Raw genomic sequence first — 13,429 nt, 5'->3', positions numbered from 1 at the left:
TTTTTCATGGCTCATGATACCTTTTAATGAGGACTGGTACTGCGAGGGCTTCCTTTTATTATTTATAATGCTACATAGTCTGACATATCAGATGTGATTGTTTTCTTATGCTTTTTTCTATTGAACATAGAGATTGTACTAAAGATTATTTATTGCTTTCAGTCAAAATTTAAAATCTACAAAAAAATACACCTGCTTCAAACTCATGACACATAAACATTAAGAGATACATTAAGACCCTCAAGTGGTCATTTTATTAAACAAATACAAATCTGAAACGTTTATAGTAATCAATAAGGAACAAAAACGTGTGTAAACAGTAATTCTACAACTGGGAAGACATCTCAGTTTTATTAATTTTGGTGACGTCTTCCCAACCATGCCTAATCTTCAGTATCTTCTTCCTCAAGCACGGCAGGAAGAGTATGGCTTTACATATCAGGACAATGATTGGAAGGAAAACAGCTATCATAAAAGTTGGAGGTGTATACCATACAAATTGTTTTATATCTACCCATTTATTCCAGGCAAAGATCAATGCATGTATTGTGCCCAATAGAAGGGAAACAATTCCTAGCTTGCTCTGCAAAAGAGAAAAAAAAAAAAAGGATCTTGGTGGGGTTGGTTCAGTAAGACTTTGTTCCATCCTACCTCGTCTAGATCTGTTCTGTTGCTTGCAAATTCCTTCATTCATCTGTGATTATTTCCTTATTATATTTCTTAACAATGTCCACTCACATCTTTACATTCTTTTCACATATCCCCACCTCACCTCCTTACTTTGCATAATGTGTCTGTCCCCAAGTTAAGTTGAGAAAGTTCACAATCTCCTTTCAACCTCAGCTAACCAATAACATTGTCTTTCTTTTCTCCACACTTTGTTCATCTATCTTCTGACATTTATATTATGGTGCTTTGTCCCTTGAGCATTTGCCTCCATTCTGCCTATCAAGAGACATTTAAAATCAAGGACTTTTACTCATCATGGGTTCCCTACAGAATCAACACAATGATTTGTGTATTTTAGGTGCTCAGTAAATATTAATAGGTTGACTGACAATTGTGTAAAAATCAATTTGATATCAGTGATCTTTATCAAGTATGAAAGCAACTAAAGTAACTGATTTTCATATGCGAATAAATACTAAAGTGAATGAGCTTGGCCTATGTTAAAAATCAAACATCCTGATAAAATGGAAAAGTGCCAACTATTATTTTCACTGTTTAAACAACACAGAGATAGGAAGATGTGAAGAAAAATTTCAACTTGCATTGGGATACTTGGCACTATCCAGAAAAGGTTGCTTTAAAATAGTTGTTTACCTATGTATTTTTATGGCATTCTGACAATAGCTCTTCTAGATAAGTTTTGACTTCTATTCACTTTACTGGAAATGGTCATTAGCCTGCCAGAATGAATCCAACTCACAATTATTCAGCAGTAAGCACTCTTAAGCCCCAATGAATACAATCAAATAGCTAAGTTTATATTTTCAAATGTAAATCTCCAAAGTAAATCATAGAATAACTAATTCTTGAATTCTAAATGAAGTTTCTAGGTTATTAATTGAAAAACATATGTGATTGGCTGAAGATTAATTTTACCAAATGTGTACTGAATACATATTATGGGTAGGTAGGTATTGTGTACACAGTAGAATGGTCTGGGTAGTCAAGATGCAGTGGCTGAATTCTTAATTAAACCTAAAACATGATGCTCAGCATATGTGTGATCAAGTGTAGGAAGAAAGGAATTTATTGAGGAACAGAGAACTCTAGTGGCTATCAAGCTGAGCCTACAAAATCATCAAATACTATGCATGTGGCACCATTTCTAAGCTCCATTATAATAATTCAGACACAGACATATTTCCCTGTCCTGATAGAAGGGATAGTAGGAAAATGTCTGACTTTGTAGGGATTCCCAAAAATGTCCATCTATATAAGCTAAAGCTACATATTTTTAAAAATCTGGGCAGTGCTACGACTAAATTGAGTCCTTTGAATCCTGTCAGACATGGATCTCCCTGTGAGTTCTGACACACTGCTCTTCTTAGGGCATAATCTACCACTAGCAGATTAAACCCAATAAATCTAAGATACTTTTGAATTCCAGAATACTGAGAAACTTCAAGTAATCTACATAAAATGTAAGTTGGAAAAAAGTCTTTAAAATTAGCTATTAGAATATTTTTGGTAGATAAAACTGTATTTCAAGAAGATACGTTTTTATAGATAGTACCACTATCTATAGATAGTACACTTTTAAGTGTAACTTAAAAGGCATACATAAAATCAGGGGACAGGCAAAAGAATAATTTTATTTGGGGGGAACTAATAAACCGTGGATATTAAATTCCTAAAATATCAACTGTGTAGTTATTAGATGGATAGAAAATTGTCAAATGTTAGATTTATATATATTTTTACTAATGCCTTTTATTTATGTCTAGAAAATGCTTCCATTTAGAAATACTTTCATTTAGAAGGGAAAATGATTGGAAAGCATATTATTGAATTGAAACAAGTGTGGGAACTTTGCTATTGGAAAACCATTTGTTATTTTTTATGGGGTAAAGTCAATATACTTGATGATATTATAATTACAAAAAAGATTCACCTCTCTGAGGGACCAGTTATTTTACATATAGTTTACCTGAATATAGTGAAATTCTCTCCATGTCAAAGAGTCGCTCACAGATGGAATAGATGTCACAGCCAACAGAGCCAGAATTGCAAGAGTCACAATGCCCAGAGACACATAAATTTCCATTCTCCAAACATCATGCTCAATCCAGGCATCTTCTTTATTTTGTTGGACCTACCAGGGGGTGAAAAGAAGAAAGAGATATGCAAACATTTGTTTCCAGCAGATGAATCTCCTTCTACATTCCTTCTATCTTACAATGGAGGGACTGATAACTAGGAGCCTCCACAAATTTGTGACTTTGTGCATTTTTCTATGAGAAATGACATAGGAGCTATCATTCTCTTTCCTTGAATGCAACATGTATATAATCTGTTTTAATAGTTACTTGATGGTTAGGATTGTAATGTGCATGTGTGTGTGGTAAATAAGAACAATGAGCATTAAAAAGTCATCTTGGGAGGGTGGCGGGAGGTTGCTATGTGGCCCTGTCCATGAACAAAATAGGTGTTTATGTTGTTAAAATTGGAGTTTACTATTTTCAGCGTAAACTCAGTGTGAAGCTAAATATAACTAAGCTCCCATGAAGAGTTAATGCAGATTACATTCCCAACACAGCACTTCAAAAGAGGTTTTTAAAATAAGAAAGTGTTCACTTATTAGATGATTTGGATTCTTTAGTTTAGCGATATTGTCAACATTGTCACTGTACCTGTTGATATGCCCAGTTTAGCAACTTGTATCTGTAGGATCGCCTCATTGGATAGGATAAACTGTAAATTGCATGCAGGACAGCAAAAAAGAAACTGAGAAGCCCAAATTGTTTTCTTGTTAACATCCATCTATCCAACCAATGTGGAAATTTCTTATATTTGGTTCCATTATGAAGCTGTACAATGGCTGCTATCACGCCTGGCAAATAAACTAGTGCCAAGAGGGTGATGGAAACCATTGGCAAGACTTTGTTGATGACCAGGATTGGAATTTTGTAAAAATACTGTTGGTGGGAAGTGACAAAAGGGTGAATTATTTCCCTCAGAAGAGTGTAAAGAAAAGTCAGAGATGAGATGACAGCAGCAATTTTAACTGGCCAGCGCCACATTGGAAAGAGTTCTTGTTTGTGCTTAAGCTCGGCAGGACAATCAAATTCATCAAAGTGGGTTGTTTGATGCATGTGCAAAAGCACAGGTCTTTTCAGCACTCTGGTGTCTCCTGAGTCCTTATCCTACAAAGGAAAGAAAATCAACATCTTAAACAAACAATGGGATTTCTCTTAAGCACAATAAGCAAAATAAGTAATTAGTTTATCAGTAAGAAAGGACATTCAGAACCTTGCTTTTGGGTACTGGTTAGCTAAAGATGTCATAGTCTACATAGCACTGATCAAAGGTAGCTTTAGCTATGCTGGGATTCTTTGTCAATTTCTGTTATTCATTTTTCTTTAAAGACAAAAGAATACATGCTTTTTTTAAAAAGACAGAAGCTATCTCCATCAAAGCTGAGACCACTGTGTTTCTGTCCTGAAGGCATGAAAGAATGGAATAATGTAAGAGGGAACTAAAATTGCAAAACAATCCAGTAATCTTTGATGAAAATAGTAAAACTTGTATTGTAATGGTTGAATTTATTTTATAATATTCTTATTGGTAATCGGATAACTCTCCACAAAGAACTGAAGAGTGAATTCTTCATTAATTTGAGTACAAAGAATCAGGAATAGTACAGTCATTACAACTATAAAAATATATAATTTCCATCATGCTGTACTTTGCTTTTGTATTTCTAAAATATCTCATTGTATAAGTAATTGACAAATACTCTATCAGAAGGTACAAAGGTTAGATACCCAGTTAAATCCCATAGAGATGATCTACTTCCTAAGAAAGTTATACTTGTTTACCCAGTTGCATTTCTAAGCAGTCAAAAATTCAAAAAAGGTTTATTGAATATTTTGTCATTTCCCTAACTGATATATCAGCAAATTAAAAAAAAAAAAAACACTTTTAAAGAAGAACTTAGGATGTTTCTTAATTTGTTGTTCTGATGAATAAATTTACTTTTTCATCCAATATGTTATTCCTTATTTCTTATAGTTCTCTATGTAGAATCATAACATTTTAATGTTTAACATGATGGGATAATCTTCATTTCCTCATTTAATCAGAATAACTTATTTTATTTTATTTTATTTTATTATTTATGATAGTGAGAGAGAGAGAGAGAGGCAGAGACACAGAGACACAGGCAGAGGGAGAAGCAGGCTCCATGCACCGGGAGCCTGACGTGGGATTCGATCCGGGGTCTCTAGGATCGCGCCCTGGGCCAAAGGCAGGTGCCAAACCGCTGCGCCACCCAGGGATCCCCAGAATAACTTTAATTCACATAGTTCTCTATAATTTTTAGTGTTTAAAAGTAGCATTTCACCATTTGACTTTTACTTTCCATGATAAATCACTGTTATTCCAATGCTTTTTCCAGTTGCTGCATTTAGAAGGGAGTTGAGCATGATACAGCTTCTGTCATCCCTGCATGTTAAAACAATCTAAGTACTCAACTGGGATCAATTTTCTCGTTAATGATGAAAAATTATAGAACAGCAAGCAAGATGGTTAATTTGAAAAATGAAAATGATTTTATTTTATTCATACTTATTTTATAGAATATGTACCTGTGATATCTTATTATTCCTATTAAAACACTTAACAAAAAATTTTAAAGAATAACATATACAATTATTATATACATTATCTTTCCTATTAAAATAATTAAGATAAAATAATTATTTTATTTATTTATGTATTTTTAAAATAATTTCTTTAAAAACTGCAGTTGATATAATATTGAAAGGCAAAAAGAGTTTGGAACCAAAATTTCCACCACTTTTTCAGTCAAATAATGTAGTAAGAAACCTTTAATTTTCAGGTGATACAAAAGTAGGACAAGTGATTCTTATTTCAAAACTGAATTGGGATGCCTTGTGGCTCAGTGGTTGAGCATCTGCCTTTGGCCCAGGGTGTGATCCTGGAGTCTCAGGATGGAGTACCGTGTCAGCCTCCCTGCATGGAGCCTGCTTCTCTTTTTGCCTGTGTCTCTGCCTCTCTGTGTGTCTCTCCTGAGTAAATAAATAAATAAAAACCCTGAATCTATTTGTTTAAACAGTGAATCATCAATTAACTTGATGGTCTCTTGGTAAGCTGCCATAACAACTATGAAAAAATGCATGCTTACAAAACTATTTTTTTAAAACGACTTTTTATTTATTGAGAGAGAGAGTACAGAGAGAGAAGCAGACTCCCTGCTGAGCAGGAAGCCCCATGCAAGGCTTGATCCCAGAACCTGAGCAGAAGGCAGACAGATGCTTAACCAACTGAGCCACCCAGGTGCCCCTGCTGATGACTCTTTTAAGAGACTTAGATATGCAGAAAGTTAGAAGGAATTGGAAGGGCCTTGAAGCCGATCTGTTCCAACTTTCTTGTTTTATAGATAAACCAAGGCCCAGGACTTATTCAGGTTATTCAGCTAAGTCTGTGACAGTCAAAGTACAATTTCTTATACACCATGCTGAATGCTTACCCATCACAGTATCAGTGACTGGAATCAGAGTGAAAATACCTGTCAGCTGGGGTGAAAATCACTGTTACAACCCTAGGAGATACAGGAAGCATTAAAATTCTGTTTCTAGATTTCAATTACTTATTATTAATGTATTACCAAATAATCATCCTCTTCTAGGTTTCTCCTAGGCTTCATTGTCCAAAGTTCTTCTTGGCTTGTAATGTCTTGTCTGCTCTCCATTAATTCTGTAAAATAGAACAGCCTTAGCCACCTTTGAAAATAAATATAATTATCTTCTTCAAGTCTATACTTTTTAAGATATTAATGTTTGATAGGGCAACAGAAAAAATTTACTCACATAAGGACCAGCGTGGCCTAGAAAGTACAATTAAAATAGTGACTGATTTACCATTTAACCTCACATAATCTGTCAGAATCTCAAACCAGTGCCCTTGTGTCAATAGTAACAGCTTTGCTTTGTCCAGCTATTGGTGCAATGAATGACAAACATGTCAGATGTTGCCTTTTATTTTAGGAGAAGTTAACTCCAGGTGCTCATTTAGAGGAAAGCCAACTCTGCTCAAAGGTAAATAGAATTAGGAATGCAATTTTTTCTTTTTCTTTTTTTTTTTAGTAACAATGTTATCAGTAAAAGTTGGAATTAGCTTAAGTAAGATTATACTTTAGGATGTTGTGTTTAATAGACTTTTGGGGTTGATACTGGAATCTGAAGTAATAATTACATGATTTTATGGGGAAATGTAGTTTGAGGTTCAGATGATAAACAGAATAAACACTCTTGGTAAGGTGGACCCTGATAGTGGCATAAAGGACCAAAAGGCTGTATTTTCAGGTGCCATTTTCTCATCAGAGTAACAGGCTGGTTTTTGTCGGTAAGACAGGAATTGTTAATACATTTTCCCTGGAGTTGTTGAGTTGTGCTCAATCACTGATATGCCTGTTCTCCTGGTCAACCCCGTGGAGATTTTGTCAAACTTTCTACCTTACAAAGGAATCTTTGCCTTAATACCCTTCACAGATCCTCCTCTGGTTTGACATAGCATTTTTTTTTTTTTAAAGGAGGGGAACATGATATCACAATTTTATTCACTATTTTTATTAGTTCTAAATTTATTTCTAGAGGACTATCTTGTCAATTTTCACTTTATGAAATTCAATCAGAAAAACAGATTAGATATACAACAACTTGATTATCAGAATGTCCCAAGTGTTTCTAAATTTTAGAATACCTGTAATACTTTATTAAGTGGAAAGCTGTTTCCAGAGGTAGCTTAAAAATACTTAAAACAAATTTAAAGGTTTGATTTTCTCAAAAAATAAAGAGGAGCCATCTTTATATAATGCCAACTATCTGCCTTTGTCGAAGTGCTCTGAGAACATTTTCCATATATTATCTATTTCAAAATTTTGCAATATTCATCCTGGGGATATTTGTCTTGGTCTGTCCAGATTTCCCCCTTACTTTTTAATGATCTAAAACATTTCCTTTTGGCATGTGACTCAGTCTTGGCTAATCACAGTTCTCTATTCCCTTGATGGCGCTGACTGGCTTAGGGATGGCATAGAACCCTGGTTGAACTAGAGTCGTTCTCTGACATTTACATATGGGAGATGTCTTTAACATTTGTTAAATGGGGATGATAGGAGCCATCTGTCCTTTTTCCCACATGCTCTAAGGAGGAAGATGTCTTCAACAGAACAAAGAAAGCCAACACACAAAAGTACAAGCAAGAAATGGGGAAAGGTATAGAAGAGTCCTGGTGATATATTTTAAATATTTAGAGTTCTTGAGACCAGATCACGAATTTTTCAGTTACACAAGCCAATACATTGCCTTTTCTGCTTTAGTTTGATTTGGGTGTCTATCACTAGCTTTTGAAAAAGTTCTGAGTAAAAGCATATGTCAATCATCCAATCATCAGTTCCATTTATGGAACTCTATGATAGACATGGAGGAGGAAAAAGCAATGAGAATTTGTGTCTGTTCTGGAGGAGCTTACAGTCTATTTCCTTAACAAGTATAATTCCAAATCGTTTAGTGACCTAACCAACATTATAGAGAATCTGGGAGGTATGTTTGTGTCTAGGAGTAGGAATAGAATAGAATTTTTATCTGCTGTAACCAAATAAGAAATAATTCACTATGCTTAGATATTTTAACTCTAAGTTGTAGGATGGCAAAGATGCTAACATACAAATCGACACTTATTCAGTATTAACTCATTAACTACATTGTGAACAACAATATTGGGCAGTGAGAATACAAAATTAAACAAGATGGAGCCTCCACTCTCAAAAATTCAAAGCCTAGGGATGTCTGAGTAGCTCAGTGGTTGAGTGTCTGCTTTTGGCTAGGGTCGCGATCCCAGTGTCCTGGGATCAAGTTCTGCATCAGGCTCCCTGTAGGGAGCCACAGGGAGCCTGCTTCCCCCTTTGCCTATGTCTCTGCCTCTCTCTGTGTGTCTCTCATGAATAAATAAATTTATCTTAAAAAACAAAACAAAACAAACAACCCTCAAAGTCTAAGGGAAAAGGCAGAAATTACAACAGCTAACTGTGTGGTAGGGCAATGGATTCTAAAGAAAGGCAGTTTTAATAGGCAGATTGTGGCATGGAAAGAGTGAGGGCTCTCTTGTAGACCTGGTCCTGGGGCCTCAGGCAAGTTGGCAGTGTTTGCTGATTGAGGGCTACTTTGTACAGAATCTGGGTGAAATGGCAAAGTGGCCTTGGAGAAGTATCCACCCATTCATCCGCATGGTAGGGTGACAGTAAAGGAGAGCAAGGCCAAGGAAAAGCCCAGGCCAATGAGAGAGCCTGTCAAATTTGTGCCAGAAGCCAAGAAAATAAAATAGCCGTCAAATAAAATATGTTGGTTTCCATCAGACATTAACCAAATATATAATTCAAATTCTGCAGTGAAATCTTCATGAGAAAAAAAAAAAGAGAGGAAATAACACAGTGTTCAGATGTTAGGAAGTCCAGATTTGACCCAAAGTTCTCTAACTTTCATCCCCTTTAAAAAGCAAACCATATTTTTGATGCGACTGTTCCATTTTGCCTACCAGGAGAGCTGACCTGACGTTCCTGCTAAATATTGACACAGCCCAGACTGACTCATGTTTTTTTCAAAGAGTTTAGAATATGAAAAAAACCTCAATGACTGGAGCACAATATGGGATTGCGTCGCATTTTTCAAAGCTTCTCTTCTTTCAAGTGTCTACTTGCTCACCCACATTCAACTATGTAAAGGGAAGTCGTTTTTCTTCACTGGGCTGTTTTTTTTTTTTTTTTTTTTAAAGCATTGCTTCATGCTTAAAATCATGTTAAAATAAATCTTAGTAAAAGTCTGGACGTCGTGGGGCTTTTTTTTTTTTTTTTTTTTTTTTTAAGAGAAAGGAATTTAGAGGTGTCTGTAAATTTTCTGTCTTCCAATCCCTTCCCGCGGGTTAGACCCGCGACATTATAGGACGCCTCGATCAAGCACGGAGAGAACTTGAGCCCCAAGCCAGATGTCCTCAAACTGTAGGACTAACGTTCCCAGAACTTAAAATGAGAACCTCCTGTTGCTAGGAAACCTGAAGGCAAGCCGCACGGTTTCCAGTCCATCTACCAATCATTCATCAGGGAACTCGGCGTCGGAATCCACCCGAAGGGCAAGCTTAATAAGGCGCCCTCCTGCTGCCCGACCGCGCCAGGACCCCCTCGCGAGCCCTGGCCCCCAGCCTCGGCGCCGGCCACAGCGGAGCACTGTGCTCGCGGGGGAGCCGGGCGGAGGAGCGCGCCCCGGGCGAGCCGCGCACAGGGGCCGGACTGAGCTGCGGGCACGCGCGGCGGCGGAGCGAGCCGCGAGCCGCGAGCCGCGAGCCGGGGCCGCCCGAGGGACTCACCCGCTCCTCGGCGCGACCGGACGGCAGGTTGCGGCGCAGCGGCTGCGGGCGCGCCAGCCCCGCGCGGCGGCCGAGCCCCGGGGGCCGAGCCCCGGAGCGCGGAGCCGCCCCGCGCGCCGCAGACCCCGCCTCTTGGTCGGCGGCCGGTCCAGCGCCCCCTGCAGGTGCCGGGCGCCCGCGCGGCTCCCGCGGGCGAGGGACGGGCCTCGGACAGTCCCCGCGGCCCAACCCGGGGTGTCCCCGCATTGCAACCGGGCCGCTCCAGGTTTCCTTTCAAATGGCCCAGTCTTCCGCCCGAGGGAGGCCCGCCCCTCCCACTTGTCGTTAATGTCCTGAGTCGCGAACATTCCGTGCAACTCTTTGGGGCCGTGGTTCTCAGGCTTCAACGTGGGTCCCCTGCAGGCCTTCTTCAAACACAGATTTGCTCCCCCCCCCCCCACTCCCGCTCAGGCTTCCCGATGGTTAGTCTGGGATGGGGCCTGAGATGCCGCGTCCTAACAGGGTCCCTGGTGAGGCTGGGGCGTTCTCGGGTCACGCTCGGAGAGGGGCTGTTTAGACCTACCCAGCCCGTTTTAAACTTCGCAGCCACGCTATGAAGGGCCTGCTGGTAACCCCTGAGGGGTCCGAGTGCGATCTCTGACAGTGACGTGCACCCCAGAGTGCACGAATCTCGAATCTCGTGCCCTAAACCGCGCAAACCCCGTGCCCTGGCCCAATAAACTCTTAAACCCCATGTTACGGCCCCTCCCTTGCCTCTGGTAGAGGAAAGCCACTGTGCGTACCCTAAGCCGGTCAGGCGCTCCAAGCCTAAAATAAAGCTACTGTCGCTGTTGCAAAGTTTTGGCGTGTTTTTAAAATATGAGGGGTGGGGAGAAAGGGAGAATGTGTAGGCGGGGAGGGGGGGGGGAGGATTTACTCGGAGCTGGAACCAGCCTCAGGGAAGAGTGTCCAAGACCTGAATTGCAAGAGGATTTTGCAACATCCTCAGAACTCATCTGAGTAGAAAAACAAAGGAAAATAAACACCCAACCGCAATTTTCTGTCATTGTTCTTGAATCAAAGCTAAGGCAACTAAGGACTTTCGTGTTTCAGTACATGTTTTATTCGGTAGTCATTGACTCCGCGGGGTGATATTAAACTCCTTTGAAGATGAAATTACCATGGACTGACTCCTTGTGGTAGAAACAGAACCTTACACTTTTTATTTCTAGTGAGACTAGGAAATCATCACTTTAAAAAGTTTTAGAAGAAGGAATCTCTGTGTTTAAAGCACAAATCACAAAGAATGAAGAGAGATTGTTATTTTTTTAATGATTTTTAAAAAATACTTTGTTTACTCATGAAAGACACACAGAGAGAGGCAAAGACATATAGGCAGAGGGAGAAGCAGGCTCCTCGCGGGGAGCCCAAGGCGGGGACTGGATCCCAGGACCTTGGGATGAAGCCCTGAGCCAAAGGCAGATGCTCAACCGCCACCGCCCCCGGGCGTCCAGGAAGAGATTGTTAAATAAGCCTAAGCACTGTTGAATTTTTAAAATGATCTGGAGTCATAAATGATCAAACAAAGCAATACGCTTTCATGTTTTAAGTTTTGGTAAAACAAAGGTCATTCTCTTTTTCATGATCTATTTTGCACATGAAGAGGGCAAGGGATTATTATTATATTAACATAACTTGGCTAATTATAGCAAACTCCAATTAAGACTGCTTTTCTTCTTTTAATTAAAATATTTAAAATGAAGGCCCAAATATTTTTGTTTTATAATTTTTTATTTATTTATGATAGGCACACAGTGAGAGAGAGGGAGAGACACAGGCAGAGGGAGAAGCAGGCTCCATGCACCGGGAGCCCAACGTGGGATTTGATCCCGGGTCTCCAGGATCATGCCCTGGGCCAAAGGCAGGCGCTAAACCGCTGCACCACCCAGGGATCCCTTTGTTTTATTGTTGAACTAACAATTATATTTCTGCATTTTTTCTGAAAGTTTTTTTTTTGTTCAGTATTATAGTGTGTTGAATATAGTACGTTTCTAAGTAAAAAGATTGAAAATATGAAGTTTTTACAAATTAGTTTGTAGATATTATAAAGGCAACACAATATTGGATTAAAAACCATGGTATTAAAGAACTTTCATTAAGTTGTTAGGAGTTAATATTACAGATAAAATTTCTGCAGTTTTTGCATGTAACTGGCCAAAAGGACCTGTGATTTGAGTATGACCAGATTTTTTCTTTTTTCTTTTCTTTTCTTTCTCTCTTTCCTCTATTTCTTTTTTCTTTCTTTCTTTCTTTCTTTCTTTCTTTCTTTCTTTCTTTCTTTCTTTCTTTCTTTCTTTCTTTCCTTCCTTCCTTCCTTCTTCCTTCCTTCTTTCTTTCTTTCCTTCCTTCTTTCTTCTTTTTCTGCTTCTTCTTCTTCTTCTTCTTCTTCTTCTTCTTCTTCTTCTCCTTCTTCTTCTTCTTCTCCTCCTCCTCCTCCTCCTCCTCCTCCTCCTCCTCCTCCTCCTCCTTCTTCTTTTTTTTAGAAACACAAAGCCAAGGCATCTAAAAATGTTCTGAGTCAGCTTTTATATAGCACATACTTTTCAAAACCAATATGATTTGTGCAAACAGTGTTAGTCTAGTACAAATTTTGAAAAGCAGATTGCTGGATTTGGCATGGTTCATAAGAACTTGAGGATTTTAAAAGAGGAATTCAACTCTGAGCTACAAATGAATTTGGATCGTTTAGAATATTTTGTAATAAACTATAGGGAGAGAGCATATTAACAAAAGAGTTCTTCAGTATTATTTGGGATCAAAGGTTGAACTAGTGATTTCATATGAATGTGTCATGGGGAAAATATAATAATTTAGACTCTATGAATACTTCTCTCTGACCAATCAGCAACCTAATCTTAGAACTTGATTGGACTGCCAGTTACGAAGAATGGAGTATGATCGTGTAAAAGGTAAAAATGATCATACCATTAAAAATAATGACAATGAACAATACACAGTAAATTGTAGGTTGATGCAATAACTTATTTTATCTCCTCAGGAAATCAAACTAACTCCAATGGGCACAGTAATTCAAATTATGATCAACATAATTTGAAGTCTACTTCTTACTAGGTAAGGATAGTCAGATTTATTTTAAGATGAGGAAAAAATTACCCAAAATTCACGAAGAAATGTTTTGCAAAGTGATCACTTTAGTGCAGTCATGATAAAGCTGAGCTGGTCTAATTTTCTGATACTACTAACTTCATCTGATAAATTTTCTTCAAAATTTCCTGGTAATGATCAAAGTACTGTATGTGGTCAATTTGTCCCCAGTTCT

The 13,429-nt window shown here is 38.4% G+C and overlaps 1 protein-coding gene across 1 annotated transcript; it reads right to left on the bottom strand.

Annotated features, from left to right (window-relative positions):
- Positions 1 to 219: 219 nt before the first annotated feature.
- On the bottom strand, positions 220 to 10,220 carry STEAP1 (STEAP family member 1). The gene is made up of 5 exons (XM_055307619.1): positions 10,111 to 10,220; positions 6,359 to 6,447; positions 3,360 to 3,872; positions 2,657 to 2,821; positions 220 to 583 (listed from the first exon to the last, which is right to left on the bottom strand). Exons 2-5 carry the CDS (start codon positions 6,440 to 6,442, stop codon positions 326 to 328), a joined length of 1,020 nt encoding a protein of 339 aa, XP_055163594.1. The 5' UTR covers positions 6,443 to 6,447; positions 10,111 to 10,220; the 3' UTR covers positions 220 to 325.
- Positions 10,221 to 13,429: the final 3,209 nt, after the last annotated feature.

The sequence above is a fragment of the Nyctereutes procyonoides genome, unplaced genomic scaffold (genome assembly GCF_905146905.1).
Source record: "Nyctereutes procyonoides isolate TBG_1078 unplaced genomic scaffold, NYPRO_anot_genome, whole genome shotgun sequence".
Lineage (NCBI taxonomy): Eukaryota > Metazoa > Chordata > Mammalia > Carnivora > Canidae > Nyctereutes > Nyctereutes procyonoides.
Note: the sequence above shows the minus strand (reverse complement) of the source record. Positions and strands in the feature narration are given on the sequence as shown.